The sequence below is a fragment of the Aotus nancymaae genome, unplaced genomic scaffold (assembly GCF_030222135.1).
Source record: "Aotus nancymaae isolate 86718 unplaced genomic scaffold, 86718_ANA_hifiasm-v0.15.2.pri h1tg000088l, whole genome shotgun sequence".
Taxonomy (NCBI): domain Eukaryota; kingdom Metazoa; phylum Chordata; class Mammalia; order Primates; family Aotidae; genus Aotus; species Aotus nancymaae.
Window position 1 is genome coordinate 16,884,345 of NW_026988503.1, and position 22,045 is coordinate 16,906,389.

The 22,045-nt window shown below is 39.3% G+C and overlaps 1 protein-coding gene across 1 annotated transcript in view; it reads left to right on the forward strand.

Annotated features, from left to right (window-relative positions):
* The window catches only part of SCEL (sciellin), a 204,534-nt gene that overhangs the window by 100,491 nt on the left and 81,998 nt on the right, over positions 1–22,045 (forward strand). Inside the window, exons 3-5 of the mRNA XM_064369135.1 lie at positions 17,333–17,394; positions 18,064–18,181; positions 20,911–20,970. Coding sequence (XP_064225205.1) covers positions 17,333–17,394; positions 18,064–18,181; positions 20,911–20,970 — 240 coding nt within the window. The remainder of the gene's footprint in view (positions 1–17,332; positions 17,395–18,063; positions 18,182–20,910; positions 20,971–22,045) is intronic.

Genomic DNA, 22,045 nt, shown 5'->3' on the forward strand with positions numbered 1-22,045 from the left:
TTTTCCATTTTTTTTTTGCTGGGGACTTTGAAATAAGTATTTTATGTATTAATTGCTGCATACCTGCCTGCAGTTGTTTAAAGTTCACTTCTTAATCAAAAATCTTTTTTTTTTTTTTTGAGATGGAATCTCGCTCTGTCGCCCAGCCTGGGGTGCAATGGCGGGATCTCCGCTCACTGCAACCTCCCAAGTTCAAGCAATTCTCCTGCTTCAGCTTCCCGAGTAGCTGGAACTACACGTGTGTGCCACCACACCTGGCTAATTTTTCTATTTTTAGTAGAGATGGGGTTTCACCATGTTGACCAGGCTGGTCTCAAATTCCTGACCTCAGGTGATATACCTGCCCAGCCTCCCAAAATGCTGGGATTACAGGCATAGCCAACGGGCCCAGCCTTAATCAAAAGTCTTTATCAGTTATATTCCTTAAGTGTTTCCAGGTTACCATTGTACAAATGGTAAACTGATTTTTCCACAAACTTGTGCTTTTGGGGCTCAGAAGAAGCTCTTCCTCCCATGGATGCTTTGCCAAATAACAGCTACATTTACTAAATTTGCATTTTATGTTGATTACTATACTTTTTAAGGACATGAGTCATCCTTTTATTGTGATCCTTTATTGGAAGAGTGAATTTTATAGCTATCTTTTCAATGACAACTGGTTTACTTATAGATACAAGAACTGATCATCCTGAATCCTCATTTTAACAGCATACTTGACAGCTCTAAGAATCTAAATAATTTGTTCTTTGTCTGTAGATCCAAGCTTCCCTGGCTCTAAAATGTTATTACGTCTCCATCATATGAAACCTGCTGGGGAAAGGCAGTGAACTATAGGCCATATTTTTCAAACTGAAATATATGCATCCTAGGAGGCTGTGTCAATGTTCTAGAAAATGCACTAAAATTACAAAATAAGCATGGCACATGTCTGTATGGAGAGCTAATTGTAGTTTAAAAGCTTTGGAGAAAACTATCTTTATGGCCCTGTCCTCTCCTCACTTCTCCCCTGGATTCCCTCTTTTGTCATTAGAAATACCGTGTGTAAAAGTTTTTTTAAAAATTGTATACAAATGCATGCAGGGAGCTGAAATCCAGATAGACTTGAATTTGAACAATGATTCCATGTGGACCAATGGTGACATGTATGAGTATGCCTAACTCACAGCAACTGCCAATAAAAAGGAAAATTAGGATTCTTGCTGAATAATAGATATATAAAATTATATAATTACATATATGCATATTTTATAATAAACAGCATATTAAATAATGGAACATGTATATATAATATGACTCTCAATAGCACAAAAATATAAAAATCTAGAAAAAAATCTCTACAAGAAAAATTTAAAATCCAGATTTAAAAAATAACATTTTATAGTAAGACATAAAAGTAAATGCTGATCTTAAATGTCAATTTTTCCCAAACTTTTATAGAATCTGTGCCATTACAGTCAAAAGTTCATATAGGATATTTATAATTTTGGAACCTTAGTAATTTTAAAGTTATCTGAAAGAAATGAATAAATGAGAGTAGCTGATAGAATTTCTAAAAAGGAAATTAATGAAGGGTGCTGTGCTACTAGATATTACAAATATATATATAATAAAAGACAATCATAGAAATAGTTTGTTTTTATTGTAATCAACTGAAGACAGATTTCTTGAGAAGAACAGCAACAAAGCACATTTGAGAATATATAAGAATTTAAAGTGTGACAAAGGACAAATCATATATCAATGAGAAAGGATTTATTCTCCCATTACCAAAGTAAATCCATATGGATTAGAGAGATTACATAAAATAACAGAATATATAATAAAAATTAAAAGTAATGGTTAACCTCATGTTTGTTCAACAAATATCCTTCTAGAACTGATTATGTACCAGGTACTGTGATAAGTTTTGAAAACCAACTGTTGGAAAGATGGGCTTGGCCACTGCTCTTAAAATGTCCAATGTGTGAGTGTGTGCGGGCATGTGTGTGAGTGTGTGCGTATATATGCATGTTGGGGGTGAGGGAAGATTATTCAGCCATACACAGAGACAGTCTTAAGTGATGATATGGAAAGAACTCTTTGCTATTTGAACACAGTAGAACTCGTAACTCAGCCCGGGGAGGAAGGAGTGAGGTGAGTGGCGATGGTATCACAAAATGCTTCCTGGAGGATACAGAATGTGTGATCTGGAAGGTGAATGGAAGTGTTTCCTGAAGGAAAATGAAGGGTTGAGGGAAGCTCAGGAAGAAGAGTGTTTTCAGGCACAGAGAGAGTAAGCAATACCTCACTCTATTGAGTGAGCAAGGGGTGGGGAGAAATAAGGCTGGAGGGTATGGCCTTGTCAGCCTTGTTAACAATTCGATTTTATCCTGACAGAAACGGAACACCCTTGAAAAGCTTTATGCAAGGTGATGACTACTTTGGCACCAGTGAGGAGCATGGATTAAAAGTGAGGAAGTCTAGAGTTTGAGAATATAGCTGGGAAGCCGCTGGAATAGTCAGGAGATCATAGTAGTTTGAATTGGTGTCTTGGGAATAGAAACATACACAACAAGAGATGTTGAGCTGTAGAACTTGACGATTGCTTGGATTTCAAGGTCAGAAACAAGCTTCATGGATGGTCCACGAAGATGAATTTTAAAGAGTGAAAGTGGAAGAAATTATAAAGGCAAAAATAGGGATTGCAAAATCGAAAGCTTCTGATACAAAATGTGTAATAGAAGCTAAATGAAAAACTGGGAAAATAAAGATGAATGTTTCTGACATATAAAAAAGTAAGAAATCAGTAAGAAATATATGATAATCATTATTTTATTTAAATTATCCATTGATAAATGGATAATTTATAAGAAAGAAAATGTCCTGTAAAGTGAAGAAAAATATGCAATTAAAATGATTCTATTTTATCTATTATATTATTAAAATATTAATGAATTATAATTCTAAATGCTGGCAAATGCATGGATACTCATATGGTACTGTGGATAATAAACTACTATAAGGTTTATGGAAAGAAACTCAACAATAGGGATCAAGAATATTTTAGAAATTACACCTCTTGGCAAGTAATTTCACTTCTAGGATCCAGTCAAGAAAATGATCAGATACTTGGTGAAACACTTTTACATGTTTTTTCTTAGCAACAACAGAAAATAATGTTACATTAATAGATAAAATGAGATATTTTATAGCTACAAAAGAAATATTTAAATATTCCTAAATGGCATTGGAAAATGCATATCAGTAGGCTCTAATAGGCAAAGAAAAACCTTGGAAGAAAATTACAATGTTTGATTAAAGGTGTCTGATTTTTTTCTCTCATTATACTTTCTTGTATTTCCCATATTTTATATATGCTTTCTTATATTTTCACATGTATTCTTAATATGATGAGAAAGATTGATGTTGTGTAAAATTGGGATAGAGAATAATTACATGACCAAGCTTTTGTGAATATGAAATGCAGTAAAATATTTAAGGGAACTAACAGGGTTTTGGCTCATAGTCTGTGATCAGAATTTGAGTTTTTACTCATTTATCTCGTATTTTCAGCTAGAACCGAAAATAGGCCCTGGTGGGGCTCAGGTGATAGATAACTTTTATTGGATTGCTTTTTTATTAATGAATATTAGACCAGTGTTATTTGTAAAATGAAATAGATCATTATAGGCCACTATTCACATTAAAGCTTGTTTTATCATTATGCAGAAAAGACGGGCTATTAAAAAAAAGAGCTGGTGAAGGTTGTGTATTAAAAAGTAGAATCGAGAGTGGGGAAATGTTATGGTAGGTGCTTTCATTTGTGCTACATTCTGGACTCTTCACTATCAGTCAGCAAGTTTTCCAGAGCTAAGCTTAGATTGTGAGGTTGTGTGACTGAAGAAATAGCCGCTTTCTAACCACTGCAGCAGGCTAAATGAATCTTTCCCAGCCTGATGATTTTCGGATTTCATTTTAGTCTGTGTATTCGGGATAAACACAGTTGTTTATTTCTAATAGACCATTAAAAAATTGATTGAAGTAGACTGGCTAATATTTACACTTCATGAAGCACTGTTTGTTTTCTCCTTACATATATTTCTCATACTTTTAGGTGGTAATTAGTTGTTTATTGGTTTGTTTTATTTATCTTCCAAAAGATAATGCTTCCATTTATTGATCTGTAATTATAGAGCCCTGATTATTCTTTTTTTTTTCATTGTACTTTAAGTTCTGTGGTACATGTGCAGATCTTGCAGGATTGTTGCATACGTACACACATGCCATGGTGGTTTGCTGCCGCCATCCCCCTGTCACCTACATCAGGCATTTCTCCCAATGTTATCCCTCCCCCACCTCCCCATTCCCTGCCGTCCCTCCCCTATCCCCCACCTCCCAACAAACCCCAGTGTGTGATGTTCCCCTCCCTGTGCCCATGTGTTCTCATTGTTCAACGCCTGTCTATGAGTGAGAACATGTGGTGTTTGGTTTTCTGTTCTTGTGTCAGTTTGCTGAGAATGATGGTTTCCAGATTCATCCAGTTCATATCCCTACAAAGGACATGAACTCATCCTTTTTTCTGGCTGCATAGTATTCCATGGTGTATATGTGCCACATTTTCTTTATCCAGTCTATCATTAATGGGCATTTGGGTTGGTTCCAGGTCTTTGCTATTGTAAACAATGCTGCAATGAACATATTTGTGTATGTGTCTTTATAATAGAATGATTTATAATCCTCTGGGTATATACCCAGTAATGGGATTACTGGGTCAAATGGAATTTCTATTTCTAGGTCCTTGAGGAATCACCACAGTCTTCCACAATGGTTGAACTAATTTACACTCCCCCCAGCAGTGTAAAAGTGTTCCTATTTCTCCACATCCTCTCCAGCATCTGTTGTCTCCAGATTTTTTTTTTTTTTTTTTTTTTTTGAGTTGGAGTCTCACTCTGTAGCCCAGGCTGGGGTGCAGTGGCACAATCTCGGCTCACTGCAACCTCTGCCTCCTGGGTCCCAGTTCAAGCAATTCTCCTACCACAGTCTCCCAAGTAGCTAGAATTACAGGCACAAGCCACCATGCCCAGCTAATATTTGTATTTTTTAGTAGAGATGGGGTTTCACCATGTTGGCCAGTCTGGTCTTGAACTCCTGACCTTGTGATCTTCCTGCCTCAGCCTCCCAAAGTGCTAAGATTACAGGTGTGAGCCACCTCGCCTGGCCTGTTGTCTCCAGATTTTTTAATGATTGCCATTCTAACAGGTATGAGATGGTATATCAATGTGGTTTTGATTTGCATTTCTCTAATGACCAGTGATGTTGAGCACTTTTTCATATGTTTGTTGGCCTCATAAATGTCTTCTTTTGAAAATTGTCTGTTCATATCCTTTGTCCACTTTTGAATGGGTTTGTTTTTTTCTTGTGGATCTGCTTTAGTTCTTGGTAGACTCTGGATATTAGCCCTTTGTCAGATGGGTAGATTGGAAAAATTTTTTCCCATTCTGTTGGTTGCTAGTTCACGCTAATGATAGTTTCTTTTGCTGTGCAGAAGCTCTTAAGTTTAATTAGATCCCATTTGTCTATTTTGGCTTTTGCTGCCATTGCTTTTGGTGTTTTAGTCATGAAGTCCTTGCCTATGAGTAAGTCCTGAATGGTATCGCCTATGTTTTCTTCTGGTGTTTTTATGGTGTTAGGTCTTATACTTAAATCTTTAATTCATCTGGAGTTAATTTTAGTGTAAGATGTAAGAAAGGAGTCCAGTTTCAGCTTTCTGCACATGGCTAGCCAGTTTTCCCAACACCATTTATTAAACAGGGAATCTTTTTCCCATTGCTTGTTTTTTTGTCAGGTTTGTCAAAGATCAGATGGTTGTAGATGTGTGGCATTGCCTCCAAGGCCTCTGTTCTGTCCCATTGGTCTATATCTCTGTTTTGGTAGCAGTACCATGCTGTTTTGATTACTGTAGCCTTGTAGTATAGTTTGAAGTCAGGTAGTGTGATGCCTGCAGCTTTGTTCTTTTTGCTTAGGATTGTCTTGGCTATGTGGGCTCTCTTTTGGTTCCATATGAAGTTTAAAGTGTTTTTTACCAGTTCTATGAAGAAGGTAAGTGGTAGCTTGATGGGGATAACGTTGAATCTATAAATTACTTTGGGCAGTATGGCCATTTTCACAATATTGATTATTCCTAACAATGAGCATGGAATATTTTTCCATCTATTTGTGTCCTTTCTTATTTTCTTGAGCTGTGGTTTGTAGTTCTCCTTGAAAAGGTCCTTCACATTCTTTGTTAGTTGTATTCCTAGGTATTTTATTCTCTTTGTAGCAATTGTGAATGGGAGGTCACTCATGATTTGGCTCTCCGTTTGTCTGTTATTGGTGTATAGGAATCCTTGTGATTTCTGCACATTGATTTTGTATCCTGAGACTTTGCTGAAATAGCTTATTAGCATAAGGTGATTTTGGGCTGAGACGATGGGGTCTTCTAAATATACAATCATGTCATCTGCAAATAGAGACAATTTGACTTCCTCCTTTCCTGATTGAATATCCTTTATTTCTTTTTCTTTCCTGATTGCTCTGGCTAGAACTTCCAATACTGTATTGAACTGGAGTGGTGAGAAAGGGCATCCTTGTCTAGTGCCAGTTTTCAAAGGGAATGCTTCCAGTTTTTGCCCATTCAGTATGCTGTTGGCTTGGGTTTGTCATAAATACCTTTTATTATTTTGAGATACATTCCATCGATACCTAGTTTTTTGAGAGTTTTTAGCATAAAGGGCTGTAGAATTTTGTCAAAGTCCTTCTCTGCATCTATTGAGATGATCATGTGGTTTTTGTCTTTGGTTCTGTTTATGTGATGGATTACATTTATAGATTTGCGTATATTGAACCAGCCTTGCTTTCCTGGGATGAAACCTACTTGATCATGATGGATAAGCTTTTTGAAGTGCTGTTGCATTTGGTTTGCCAGTATTTTATTGAAGATTTTTACACTGATGTTCATTATGGACATTGGCCTGAAATTTTCTTTTTTAGTTGAGTCTCTGCCAGGTTTTGGTATCAGGATGATGTTGGTCTCATAAAATGAGTTAGGGAGGATTCTCTCTTTTTGAATTGTTTGGAATAGTTTCAGAAGGAATGGTACCAGCTCCTCTTCATATGTCTGGTAGAATTCGGCTATGAACCCGTCTGGTGCTGGACTTTTTTTGGTTGGTAGGCTATTGATTACTGCTTCAACTTCAGAACTTGTTATTGGTTTATTCAGGCATTCAACTTCTTCCTGGTTTAGTCTTGGGAGAGTGTAAGTGTCCAGGTAAATTCACTCATAACAATATTAATGATAAATGTAAATGGCCTAAATGTACCAATCAAAAGACACAGACTGACAAACTGGACAAAAAGTCAAGATCCATTGGTGTGCTGTATTCAGGAGATTTATCTCATGTGCAATGACCCACATAGACTCAAAATAAAGGGATGGAGGAAGATTTACCAAGCAAATGGAGAGCAAAAACAAAAACAAACAAACAAACAAACAAAAAACAAAAATAAAAACGCAGGGGTTGCAATCCTAGTCTCTGATAACACTGACTTTAAATCAACAAATATCCAAAGAGACAAAGAAGGGCATTACATAATGGTAAAAGGATCAATGCAACAAGAAGAGCTAATGATCCTAAATATATACGCATCCAATAGAGGAGCACCCAAATACATAAAGTAAGTTCTTAACAACTTACAAAGAGACTTAGACTCCCACACAGTAATAGTGGGAGACTTTAACACTCCACTGTCAATATTAGACAGATCAACAAGACAAAATCAACAAGGATATCCAGGACTTGAATGCAGATCTGTACCAAGCAAACCTAATAGACATCTAAAGCACTCTCCACCCCAAATCCACAGAATATATATTATTCTCAGCACCACATCACACTTAATCTAAAATTGACACATTAATTGGAAGTAAATCACTCCTCAGCAAATGCAAAAGAATGGAAATCATAACAAACAGTCTGTCAGACCACAGTACAATCAAATTATAACTCAGGATTAAGAAACTCACTCAAAACTGCACAACTACTTAGAAACTGAACAACTTTCTCCTGAATGATTACTGGATAAACAATGAAATGAAGGCAGAAATAAAGATGTGCTTTGAAACCAATGAGAATCAAGACATAACGTACCAGAATCTCTGGGACACATTTAAAGCAGTGTCCAGAGGGAAATTTACAGTAATTTATGCCCACATGAGAAGTGAGGAAAGATCTCAAATCGACACCCTATCATCAAAATTGAAAGAGCTAGAGGAGCAAGATCAAACAAACTCAAAATCTAGCAGAAGGCAAGAAATAACTAAGATCCGAGCAGAACTGAAGGAGATAGAGACACAAAAAACCCTTCAAAAAATCAATAAATCCAGGAATTTGATTTTTTAATAGATCAACAAAATAGACTGCTAGCCAGACTAATAAAAAAGAAGAGAGAAGAGTTGAATAGACGCAATAAAGAACTCCTCTTATTCTTCAATTGAAAATGGTTTTATGGCATTTGTCCTTTTCCAGTTCCTAGGGATTCTCCCTGTTTCATTGATTTCTGGGAAATAAGTAGCAGTGGGTTTGGACTGTTACTGGGCCCTGTAACCCTCAGGAGTTTTTCATAAGCAAAAGTGAATATCACCCGGGCCAATTGCCACTCTGTGTCATTTTCTAGACCCCTTTTCTGTATTTGCTTACTTATTCTACTTTGTCTTTTTTATATTCTCTATGGTTAAAGAGATTTGCCCTGGGCAACTATTGACATTTGGTCTTTCAAAAGATAGTAATTTATGAAAGTATATTAGAAGCTTGATAAACTGATTGAAACATTTTGGAGCAGTTAAAATGTCCACATGTCACTCTACATAGATGTCATGATACTTTGGTAACATGATCAAAGAAAGTCTACTCCAATTCTCCGTTGAGCTCCATCATGAATCTCTATTGTTGCCACCTTTATGTCCATAAGTACCCAATGTTTGGCTCCTACTTAGAAGGGGAGACATTTGGTATTTGGTTTTCTGTTTCTGCATTAATTCACTTAGGATAATGACCTCCAGCTGTATCTGTGTTGCTGCAAAGAACATGATTTCGTTCTTTTTTGTTTACCACTTTTTAGTCCAGTAAATTTCCTCCTGTTTACTCCTCTTTGTTTCCCGGGCTTCCGAGATGGGTACTTTGGTGTCAGGCTGACTTGAGTTTGAATTCCAACTGAATGATTCACTAGCTATGTAACTTCAGTCAAACTACTCATCTTGAGACTCCTTCCAGAAAAACAATCTGCCCACATTGCACCCACTGCCCACATTTCCAACTCCTGCCTTATCCTTCTGCAAAAAGACTCTGACTTCACTGAAACTATTAATCATGAAGTTTCATTTAGGTAAAGAATGAGTATAATAATAGTAACAACCTAAAAGCATGTAAGGCTTAAATGAGATAACACCTACAAACTATAAGTTCAAAGTAGTTATTATTATCGTGAGACCCCAAATCTCAGCAGTCAGAATTGAAATTCTTGTTTTTTTCTCTTTTTTCATCATCCTTTATTTTGTTAATTTACTTTCTGCTGTGCATTTTTTTTCTCTTCTACCTTCTTTCTTCTATTCTCTTTCCTCTATGAGCCTTCTTTAAAATTTTAATTTCTTTGTTCACACAATCTTTTTTAAGAGAAAGCTATCAGGGAGTGGTAAAGACTTCATCAGGTAAGCCAAGAGACATTATGTCCTCAGGTGGGAAGGGAAGAGTGAGATTTTAAAAGTCTTTATGCGGAGAGGATCCAAAAGATGACGAAGATTGTAGCTGAGCTGGGAACTGGCCCAGGAAATTCTTGGCACTGGGACAGGAAGAGCTGAGGCTGACATTGGGCTAGGGGGGCTGAAGTGAAAGTTGGCTCAGGGAATTCTTGGCATTGGGACAAGAGGAGCTGAGGCTCAGACTAGGCTGTGGGGGTGAGGGGTGGGGATTGGGTCACCTAATGGACCTAAATGCTCCCAGAGGAAGTGCTATTATTAAAAATAGAAAATACTGAAGAAAATTGAATAAGGGCATGGGGAGATGAAGAGAAGCTGAAAAGAAGACAAATGGAAGAAATAGGAGATGCTGATAGTTTCAAATACATACAAAAAGATCTAAGAAAGTTGATTGATTTCATTATTCATAACTTTAGCAGAATGATTTCATGTAAAACCTAAGGACACATGTCCTTGGGCAGAGGTAGTAGGCAGTAGATAAAAACTAGCTCTTTCTGGTGTTTGGCCACAAAAAGGAAATAAAAGATGGCCAATAATTGAAAATATATTTGCCTCTCTCCTCACAGACTTTAACATTATGATTTCACATCATAATTTTCGATGCATGCATTACGTGCTTTATAGGTAAAGGTTTTTCTAGTTCCCAGCATGAGAGATACAGCATTCACACATCTTCTCCCATAATATTACACTTCTAAAACACAGTTGCTGGTGTGTGTAATCAGTAGGCATATGTACTGGCAACAGCCGTGTGAGAAGCCAAGATTAGAGTTTCATCTTTTTTTGTGAGAAGCTAAAAACTTAATTGGAATGAAACTGAAATATGGCATTGATAAATAAGTCCAATTAGCTGAACTGCGGCTACTGAAGTGTCAATATGTGGGTATTGAGTAGATTGGAAGCTCAGGATAACCTCAGTACCTGAAATAAGTAATTTCTTTAAAGAACTACAAAACAATAAGGTTTGGCTGCTGTTTTTTATTTTTTTTTAATACAACCAGTTTGAGAGACTAGTAGTCTCTAATCCATTCCACAAAAGGGCATTTTTAACAAGTATATTATTCACAGAAACTTACATTGTTGAACCATTTCTTCTTTGAGACAGAATTTTGCTCTTGTTGCCCAGGCTGGAGTGCAATGGCGCGATCTTAGCTCACTGCAACCTCTACCTCCTGGGTTCAAGCGATTCTCCTGCCTCAGCCTCCCAAGTAGCTGGGATTATAGGTGCACACCACCACACCAGACTAATTTTTGTATTTTTACCAGAGCTGGGTTTTCGCCATGTTGGCCAGGCTGATTGAGTTGAGTTGTTTCTAACAGGAAATATCCATGTATATATAAAGCACGTTTTATATCCTGCACAAGATGGAAAGAGCTCTACTGCAGTAAAATGCCTGTGGAAGTAGAGGTTGATGAGACAGGGATATTTGCACCTTAGAGGCTTTATCTGGAAGCTTCTAGAAATGGCACTGGAGCCACTCAATGAAGTGGCATGAGGAGATGATTCAGGTGACATGGACAATGGGTCCTAAGGGAAGAAGAGGGAAGCGGGGCTGAAAGAGGTTGTGTGAAAGATGTAGGAGAGACGCCAAAAGGGAGAGAAAAACAGACTGAAGAGCAGATCTTCCCTGGCTTGGGATATCCAGCAGGGGCCCCCACTGTTTCAGCAACTTGTACATTTGATGAGAACAATTTAATTTTCCACAATATTACAAATTTCTATTTCAGAAGAAAAACCTAGCATCCTTATGAAACTATATCACATGTAAATAGAATATGTTATAGTTTCCTTTCTCAGTTAGCTTGGATCAATGGCCAGCATGGGGCTATGAGAGAGAATGAAACGTTATCAAGCTATCTAGTATGAGACAGATTCCGGGAAGGAGTTCAGTCAGGAACTGTGTCAGGCCACTTCTGGCTGCAGTGTGATAGCTGGGGAGTGAGTTTTGAGGCTGAGCTATCTGGAGATGTTGGGGCAGCCATTCATTCCTGCTGCTCCTCTCACCTGCTCTCCCATGATCATCCATCAGTTGGGGCTCCAGGTGTTTCTCTGAGTGCGTAGTATGCATCATATCACATGGCACTTTGAGTTCCATATAGTATCACTTACTGAAAAGAGCCCTGACTTTGCAACCACATAGACCTAACTACAGCTCCTGATTCTTCCTCTAACTGTGCACTTTGGGCAGGTTATTTAACCTCTCTGAGGTTTGGACTCCCATACTTACAGATAATAGTACTCGCCTGAAGGAATAAATAAGATAAGGTGCATAAAACACGTGATACAGCAGGTGGTACATAGTAGGGGCTTAACAAGTGACCTTTCTTGCTAGGGACATTGAACACATATGTTTCACTGATAAAAGAATCACACGTATCTTTTGTAGACTCCCATCGACTTTTGGACCTTCTATTTGCTGCACAATGGCTTAGTAACATGGAGGAAGAGCATTAGGCTTGAGTAACCAAAAAAATGGAAAAATTCTTAAACAAATGAAGAGGTTAATTTTTTTCTTGGAAGAAGAAGTTCAGAGATAGATAATATGGGGGCTATTATGGCAACTCTATGATACTGTCAAGGAACTTCCTGCTCTGCTATTTTTCATGAGTGAATTTAGTCCCTGTGGTTGCCCAAGAGGACTGCTCCTCCCTCCTACAAGCCACCTTAGTTTCAGACAAGAGACGGGGAGCATAAAAGGACATGTTTCTCCCAGGGACTTCAACTTCAGTCAGAGTACTAGAGTATTGTGGTGATGGTTGCATAACCTTGCATATATATATATATATATATATATCTCACCACTATCTAATTTCAGAGTATTTTAATTTTACCCCAAAAAGAAACCCCATTCCCTTTAGCAGTCACTCTCTATTCAACTCTTCCCTTAACCCCTGGAAAACACTAATCTACTTTCTGTTCTATGGATGTGACTGTTCTGTACATTTCATATCAATGGAACCATACAACGTGTCCTCTTCTGTGCCTGGCTGCTTTCATTTAGCTTAATGTTTCAAGTTTCATCCACGTTGTGGGATGAATCAGTATTTCATTCCTTTTTATGCCGAATGATACCCTATTGTACAGAGATGCCATGCTGTGTATCCATTCAGCCATTGATGGACATTTGGGTTGTTTCTACTTTTTGGTTGTTCTATGTGCTACCATGACCATTCATGTACAAGTTTTTGTGTGGACTTGTTTTATAACCAAAGGAATGTCGGGGAATACACAGAGAAGGCTGTCAGGTGAAGGTTCGTTTGCTGCAACGGTTCCTTGAGAGGCTTCCCTTCCCTGATACCAAGCACTTGCCAGAGCTCATGGGACTTCCAAGGAGTGAGATGCTCAGGGCCAGGCAAGCCCCTGTATCCACGTTCCCCCTCTCTCTCTAACACCAGGGCAGCAGCCTAGTCTTGCAGTTACTCCTAATGGGAATAACTGCTGTTTGCTGAGGAGGGCATGGGTTGGTTTAGAAGCCCGATGCAGCCTCTTAACACCTTGGACATGTTGCATCCTCTGTCTGAGCTCCAGTAGTCTCATCTAGCAGTTGGAGATACCAACAGCATCCAGCAGAGTTTCTGTGAGGATGAGAGACAATGCCTGGGTGGGCACCTGTTCAGAGCAGGGGCTCAAACAGTGCGAATAATGTTCCTATGTTACCTCATTATACAAACAAGAGACCCGAGCTAATAACATACCCAAGGTGATACAGTCAATAAACAGTATCACCTAGATGCAGGTCTTTCTAACTCCACTAAGACCAATGGATCTTTATTCTGTTAGCAATTGCCCTGTAGAATAGACCATTTGAAGACACAAAGGGCACAGATTGGGGGCAGTGTGGCCCAAAGGTCTTTGAATGACTTGGCAATTTTATAACTCTTCAAATTACTTTTTTCACAAGGACTCCATAGTTTCCTTAGGCTGTTATAAAAAAACGCCATAGAGAGACGACTTAAATAACAGAAAATCATTGCCTCACAGTTGTGGAGGCTAAGCGTCCAAGATCCAGGTATCAGCAGACTTGGATTTCTCCTGAGGCGTCTCTCCTCGGCCTGCAGATGGCCACCTTCTTGCTGTGTCTTCACATGGCCTTTCCTCTGGTGTCTCTTTGTGTTTCTAGATTTTCTCTTCTTACAAGGTCACCAGTCAGATTGGATTAGTGCCCACCCTAAGGGCCTCATTTTAGCTTAACCACCTCTTTAAAGGCCCTATGTCCAAATATAATCACCTTCTGAGATACTAGAGGTGGAAACTTCAACATAGGAACTTTGGAGGAACTTGACTTGGCCAATAACAAGCACCCAGGGAGCACCGACCCTCTCCCAGATGCTGGGAACGGGAGGAAAAGATTTCGGCCTTGCCCACTGGACATGCAGTCTCTTGGGAGGGACAGACAAATACTCAGATAATTGTGAAATACCCTTTCTCCACGTACCCTGCCTTTTGTCTCACGGTTGCGTTTGCCGTCTTTGCAGATGTATCATCAATTATGCATTCAGCGTTTTGACCACCTGAGAATTCCAGTTCAATCAGCTGAGAACTCTCCAGGTCTTTATCAGCTAAGAGGAAAAAAAACATACTAGAGCCCATTTAGAAACAGGAAAGAGGTTAGCCGAGAGTCCTGAGACACACTCTCAGACAGAGGCAAAATTAGTCACTAGCTGAGCTTTAAGTTTGCCTTTAGGTGCTTCTTTACCTTCATTTCTGCCAGTTTACTTATGCAGCCTCCAAACACAGCCAGCCAGGGGATCCCTGACACTCCTGGCATGCCCGGCTGCCCAAGTTCAAGTCTGTTCCATCCCTTCCCACATCCTCTCCTATATCTTTGCTCTCTGCTTGCCAAGGTGATAGAGTAGAGGCATGAAGTTAAAAAATTATAGGCCAGTTGCACTGGCTCACGCCTGTAATCCCAGCACTTTGGGAGACTGAGAGGCAGGTGGATCACAAGGTCAGGAGTTCGAGACCAGCCTGGCCAATATGCTGAAACCCTGTCACTACCAAAAATACAAAAATTAGCCAGGTGTGGTGGTAAGTGCCTGTAGTCCCAGCTACTCGGGAGGCTGAGGCAGGAGAATTGCTTGAACCTGGAAGGTGGAGGTTGCAGTGAGCTGAGATCGTGCCACTGTACTCCAGCCTGGGTGGCAGAGTGAGACACTATCTCAACAACAACAAAAAAATTATCAAGCACCTACTGTGTGCTGGGCAATAATTAGACACTTTACATATGTTATCTAGTAATATTTGAACCTCATAATATTCCTATTTCACCTCATTATACAAATAAGAGACCTGAGCTAATAACATACCCAAGGTGACACAGTCAGTAAACAGCATCACTTAGATGTAGGTCTAACTCCACTAAGACATTCAAACCTTCAGCTATTCCTGCAGTGAACAGCTGCTGGTCCCTGTGAAGGTAATGGTCATCATGGATACATTGGTTGTTAATCCTCATCTTAGGTCAGGTTTCCCTGAAGCAGTTTCTGAGAGGCATTCGGGTGCTTGTGACTTACTGAGGGTATGCTTTCAGAAGAAGGGAGAGAGGCAGGGGGAGGCAGGGGAATGAAGTGAGCAAGGATGTGCTCTCTACTGGTTGAGCTACAGCCGGATCCCAGCTCTGAAGTGCAAGTCACGGCACAGAATTGATTCTACTTTGAGGCAAGGGACTGACCTTTTTTATCCTCGGCTCCAGGCTGTAGTGAGTGGGGAGGTTGTGTAACCAGGCAGCCCTACTAGCGAAGGACAAATCCTCAGGGGAGGTGAAGTCATGAGCCTGTAGCTGCCGAGCTTCAGACTGGTGAGGGGGACCCGGGCTGGACACTTACAACCTCTAGCTCTGATCTTCTGCAGTGCTGCTAACATTCTGAAAGGAGACCCCAAGGAAAATAATACCTTGACCCAAAGAAGGGTGTCTTTCCCGCTTCAGGTCTTAGAAGTTGCAAGAAATACTTTTGCATTAGAAGATAGGACGTGGGGGCTTTTGCTGTCCAATAATACTGCCTTAAGTCCAATAGCATTTTTAGTTTAACAAAGTGGCTTTTTGTGTACATGATTCATTTGATGATCACAGCGACTTAGGAAATAGATGGCGGGTTTCAATAACCTCATTTTGCAGGGAGGTTAAGTGGCTCATTCTCGACATTGAATGTGATAAAATGGACCTAAAACTTGCTTCTGACTTGAGCTTGAATGCTACTCCTATGTTTCATGCACAGTCTGGGTGAGATGGACACTGGAAAGGACATAATACCCGACCTAGGGCGTCCAGCCATCCAGGTTTGCCCAGGACTTTTCCAGTTTGAAAACTGAAAGTCCCACTTTCAGGAAGACCCAGAGCTAACTAAGGTGCACAAAGCCCCACAATACATCTGTGATCCACGAAAGCATTCTAATTTTAATTTCTTTCAATAACAGTAGTAAAATATTTCTATAATAATAATAATGAAGACAGCCAGGATTATATTCATACAAACATAGTCATAAGATACAATTTTAAATTTGTGTATGTATATGTCTATGTGAGTAAGAAGAGACCCTGAAATCAAAAGTGCCTAGGACCCACAGAGTCATAATTCAGCTCCGGGGAACTGGATCGGTGCTGGGCAGACTGATCTGTGGGTTACCTTAACCCCTTAACACCAGAACAGTAGTTCAGGAACTTTGAGTTTTCCATATGGCAGTTGCCTAAAATCACCAGTGTTGGCCGGGTGCAGTGGCTCACACCTGTAATCCCAGCAGTTTGGGAGGCCGAGGCGGGCGGATCACCTGAGGTTAGAAGTTCAAGACCAGCCTGACCAACATGGAAAAACCCCGTCTCTACTAAAAATACAAAATTAGTCAGGTGTGGTGGTGCATGCCTGTAATCCCAGGTACATGGGAGGCTGAGACAGGAGAATCGCTTGAACCTGGGAGGTGGAGGTTGCAGTGAGCGGAGATCATGCCGTTGCACTCCCGCCTGGGCAACAGGAGTAAAACTGTCTCCAAAAAAAAAAAAAAAAAAATCACCAATGTTTCTCCAAGTCTGTGATTTCCATGTGCCTGGCTGCTTTCCTTCTAATCACACAGCAGTTTCCTGAGTTTGCTTTGGCTTTATTTCAGGAAGGAGCTGAGGAGCCCTTCTTTGGGCATTCACAGTGTGCTGTGCGTTCCAGCACAATCTCTCTCTCTCCCTCTTGATCATGATCAGACCTCTTGACCATGATCAGACACTTGGGGACATTTTTCTGTCCGCAACACCAGCCTCACTGCCAGGCACACTGTAAACACCCAATGCATAATTGTTGATTGAATAATTGAATTAATTGATGGCCTAATTCAAACAATTGCTTATGATATAACGCACTGGATACACAAACTCCCTGGGTCTCATTTTCTCCATCTATAAAAGAAATATGTTGGAAGAGATGAGGTCTCAGGTTCTGAGGGGCACTTTATGTCATGCATTTGTTATGACAGATCATGTGACTATGTCACTGTCATTGAAAAGTGAATCTCAGTCATGGCAGAGTCACAGGTTCTTAGAGTCATTGTTGTGCTTTCTCTATTTCCCATTTTTCTTTTAGGTCCTTACTGGAAGGCAGTATGTCCAATGTTACTTTGAGAAAAACGTCTCCCACAGGAAATGGTAATGTACATGATATTTCTTTTATGCAGAAAATGTTAACATTTCAGAAAACTCACAGTTCTCAATTCTTTAATACAGATATTGAATGCTTAGAAACAACAATCTAATTTAATTAGCATTGCAAAGTTAGACTTAAGAAAAAGTATAAATGCCACAGCTTTTAGTTATGTAGTTGAAATTCAGGATTTTTTTTTTAAAAAAATCAATAAACACCAATAAAAATATCTTTTTAAAAATATGACCTTCTTTGTGTTTGGCTCTCACAGGATAAAATGATTAAGTTACTTAGAATCAAATGAGCCAGGACTTATTGACTATTACTTACTAGATATTATAAAAACAGTCCTCTGTTAGCTTCCAAGGTATATTTCTTATGGGGTAAAATGGCCAACCCACTAAATCCTGGCTCGGTTTATCCCAGGCTGGGAGTTCTGCTTTCCCAGGAGCTGGATGGGGCCTCATGAGTGGCACTGGGAGTTTCAGTTGGCACCTGAGTAACTTTATATGTTATCTTTGGTGATGGGGTGTGGGATCTGTTCTTTCTTGCTGGTGCATCCTATTTTGAAACAGTGCCTAGAAGATTGATGCTGGCCAATCAGATGTGTGTCTCAGGATTTTCAGGTTAACAAGCCCACACTCAATTCCAGTCTTTCATGTTTCTGTTGATAGAGATGAAGAGCAGCACTCAGGGAGCCACATGCAAGCAACAGGATTTTCACGAGGTGAACAAAAGAAGAACTTTCTTACAGGATAACAGTTGGATAAAGAAACGTCCTGAAGAAGAAATGTAAGCTGACTTGGAGCGTGGTGGGTGGAGGGAGGAGCAGAGAGAGGCATTCTCTGTTTGGGAAGCTAATCTGAAAAGCGAATACTTTTATCCTGAAATATTTTGTTGCATGTTCTAATTTTTGGTAAGACGTAGTAACCACAAATAGGTTACATCAGAGTCTCAAGAATATCTTTGCCATTTTAAATATCCATAAGAGAATGTGAGTCATTACCCTGGTTGTTACCTAGGATAGATGTTTGTGCTTACTTGGTAAACTGAAAAGAAAACATGACTTTCATGTTTCCAAAAGGGTAACAGTTAATCCATGATCAGGCAATTGCTGCTATGTTGATCACGTCAGCTGAAACAAATAAAAATAGTATAATTTCAAATTTAATATCTAAAATTTTGATATGTACAAGAGAAATTTTTAAAAACTCCCAACTTATTTTAGTGCCGTCTACTTCTAGATACTGGGAAGGTGAGATATATGGCATTACTTTGTAAGTACTTACCACCAACAAAGTTTTGTTTTGAGCATTGCTTCTACTAGCTGAGAGGTTTAAAGATTTGCAAACTATGGCCATAGGCATATAGCTTTATTGCCAATATAGATTTGCGATAGGTATTTGTCCAGCCTGGATATATATTATGTTATGTGTATATTATAAATTATGTAGACATTTTCTGACTTCTTTGTTATTAAGCTTGGTTATTAAGCTAGATACTTTACATATAAAGCGCCACTAATTTTACAATAAAACACAAGGTAGGTGTTATATCTCCTTATTTTACAAAAGAGGAATCTGAGCTCAGAGAAGCTATGTAACTTGTCTAATGGCTCATAGCTATTCAGTGATAGAGCTGAGATTTTAACACGGCCCATTGTTTTTCCATTACACAAATGTTTCTCAACCAGGGGCAATTTTACCTCCAGGAGACATTTGACAAGGTTGGGAGACACATTTTTGTTGTCAGAATTGGGGAGTGCTTCTGGTATTTAGTGCGTAGAGAACAGGGATGCCACTAAATATCCTATAATTCACAGGACAGCTCCTACAACAAGAAAGTATCAAACCCAAAGTGTCAATAGTCCTGAAGTTGGGAAATCCTGCATTGTAGGATGCTTACGGTAGACTATCTACAAACTCTGCTGATATGGTTATTTGAGGGGCATCCTTGTGATAAATCTAAAATATCTATTAATTTCTGTTATCGAATATTATTATTTCAAGGAAATATAGGGGTGTTTAGAGATTTGGAGACTCATACTAAATTTTGGAGTTAGCACTATTGGACAACAATCATTTCCTTCCATGAAACAGCATTTACTGGTCTTCTGTCAGAGCGTTTCCATTTTTCTGTAGTGATAGTGTGATGTCAAATGTAGACCATACATTTTGGATTGCAAATATTTACACAGACGAGTGAAGATAGAACGTATAAGACAAATCACAGTTGGGAGAAATGTTGCTTTTATGCCAGGCATGCCTCCCTAAGAAAACCCAGGAAAGCCAGCTTGGATGGCATGGGAACTGCTGAATGAAGGGAAAATTGGCTTTGATGCTTCCCTGATTCCCTCTGGCCCAGTTCTGCGCTGTGTGTTATAATGCTTTCTCAGATAAAAACATGCCTGGTATCTGCTATTCTTTCAAATGGTTCAGGAACCGACATGAAGGAAGATAGGAAAATTCTCTTGGGATCTTTGAGGGTGTATATTTCCTGGCATTGTTTCAGTTTTACTGTTCCTCTTTCTATTTAATTGTCTATTACAGTTCTTTTATAGCTTCATTAAAAATGGTGCAAGTGTGTTGAGTAATGTTAGTGGAGTATAACCAGGAATAATGTGGTATTTCAGGTTTGGTTGGGTTGACATGGAAAAGGTTCAAGTACTTTCTGCCTTGGCTCAAATCCAAAGACTTCACTACATGTTTTGACATTTCCTAAAAGTGTCCGTATTGTCAATTCCACTGTACAAAATAAGAATGATATTACTTTGAGATTTTTACATATGAAAGTCTATTGCAGGGTTGACCAGTAGGAAAAGCAATGGTTTGGAATAAAAAGATCTAGGTCATAGACCCACCACTGTTACTTGCCAACCTTGTGGTCTTAGAAAAGCCTCAAAATCCCCCACCAATGTTCTTGTCTATGAATTGGATATGACAGTGTCTTCCCTGCCTACTTCGTAAGATTATTTTTAAGACTAACTAGTGCAAACTGTATGTTTTCATGGTTCAAAAGTGAGCTAGGTCACCTGTGAATTATTAATCTCCTTAACCACAACTATTGGTACTGGGTTTCCCACATTTTATGAAGGAGGACTGTCAATTCCACCAACATATCCAGACATAATGGGCTTACGTAAATGTAAACAAAATTGTGGAAAGGTTTTGTATTTGCCTTCATGCCAAAAAGGACTCTTAGAATACATGTAAAGTAAATGGGCTTATATTCTCACACTCTGATAAAACAAAACAAAACAAAACCACACTCATTCATTGTTGAATCATGTGGAAATCTCATGGGATAAAGGATCATTTGTACTGACAAACTTGTTTCTTTTCTCATGTTCTGTCAAGTGGTGACTGGTTAAAATAGATACATAATTCTGTGTTCTCACAACTGAAATAAAATGAATTAACCTTGCCAAAAATTGTGAGCTCGCCCGCATGTCTCTCTCATTTAGCGTTTAGCCAATATTGTGGTAACTTTCTATGTGACATACTTTGGTTCTTTCTTTGCAGAGATGAAAATTATGGCAGGGTGGTGCTCAGCCGACATAATTCCCATGATGCATTGGACAGGTGGGTGTTGAGACATGTTACATCATGGGCAGAAACACAAAGTTGGTCGTTTTCAGGGAAGACTTGTTCAAGACAGCTGAATATTTGCGGCATGCCTTGGGCTTTCCCTAATGTTCTGGGCATGTGAAGGAGAATCTGTGATATCATCAGAGGTTTCCACAGGGAAACTCTGCCTCTCCAGAATGATGACTTGGAGGCAGAACACAACCAACCCTCTGCGCATCCCACTGAGGCAGTCCTCCTAACAGGCAGGGAAAGGCTCTCATAGAAACATGACCAGATCAGGCTGGGTGCGGTGGCTCATGCCTGTAATTCCAACACTTTGGGAGGCTGAGGTGGGAGGATTACTTGAGCCCAGGAGTTCGAGATCTGCCTGGGCAACATGGCAAAACCTCGTCTCTACAAAAAAAAAAAAAAAAAAAAAAATTTTTTTTTTAAATTAGCCAGGTGTGGTGGTACACACCTGTAGTCCCAGCTACTCGAGAGGCTGAGGTGGGAAGATTGCTTGAGCTTGGGACATTGAGGCTGCAGTGAGCAGTGATGCCTCACTGCACTCCAGCCTGGGTGACAGAAGGAGACTCTGTTTCTCAAACAAACAAAAACAACAACAGCAACATGACCAGATCAGATATCTCTGAATCTTAGGGAAAGGCATCCTAAAATACAGAAATAACTCCAGAGTTCATTTGCTTTATGGGACAGTACCTTTCTTTTTGGAAACTCCTGGGCTATTGGGAAAACATGTCATTAAAATGTACTTAGAAAGGGAGTGTGAATGTCTTCTATGGTGTGGATCTTAAAAAGTTAAGCAGACACCTGGGACATGTCTATTTTGGAAATGTTTGTTTATGAATTTCTTTCAACCCTTTTAAACCTTTTCATAATTTTGACCTGCTTTAAGGGTGCTGAGCTGATAACCCTCTACCTAGAGTTGCTGTTTTGTTTTCCTGATGCAGCTTTGGTTCATCTGATTTACTATTCTGTGATCTGGCAGACTCTGCCGAGGCCCTGTCCTTAGTCTCTGTGATTTTGAAGCTCACAGCCTGGTTGTCAGCTGGCCCTCATCTCACCAACA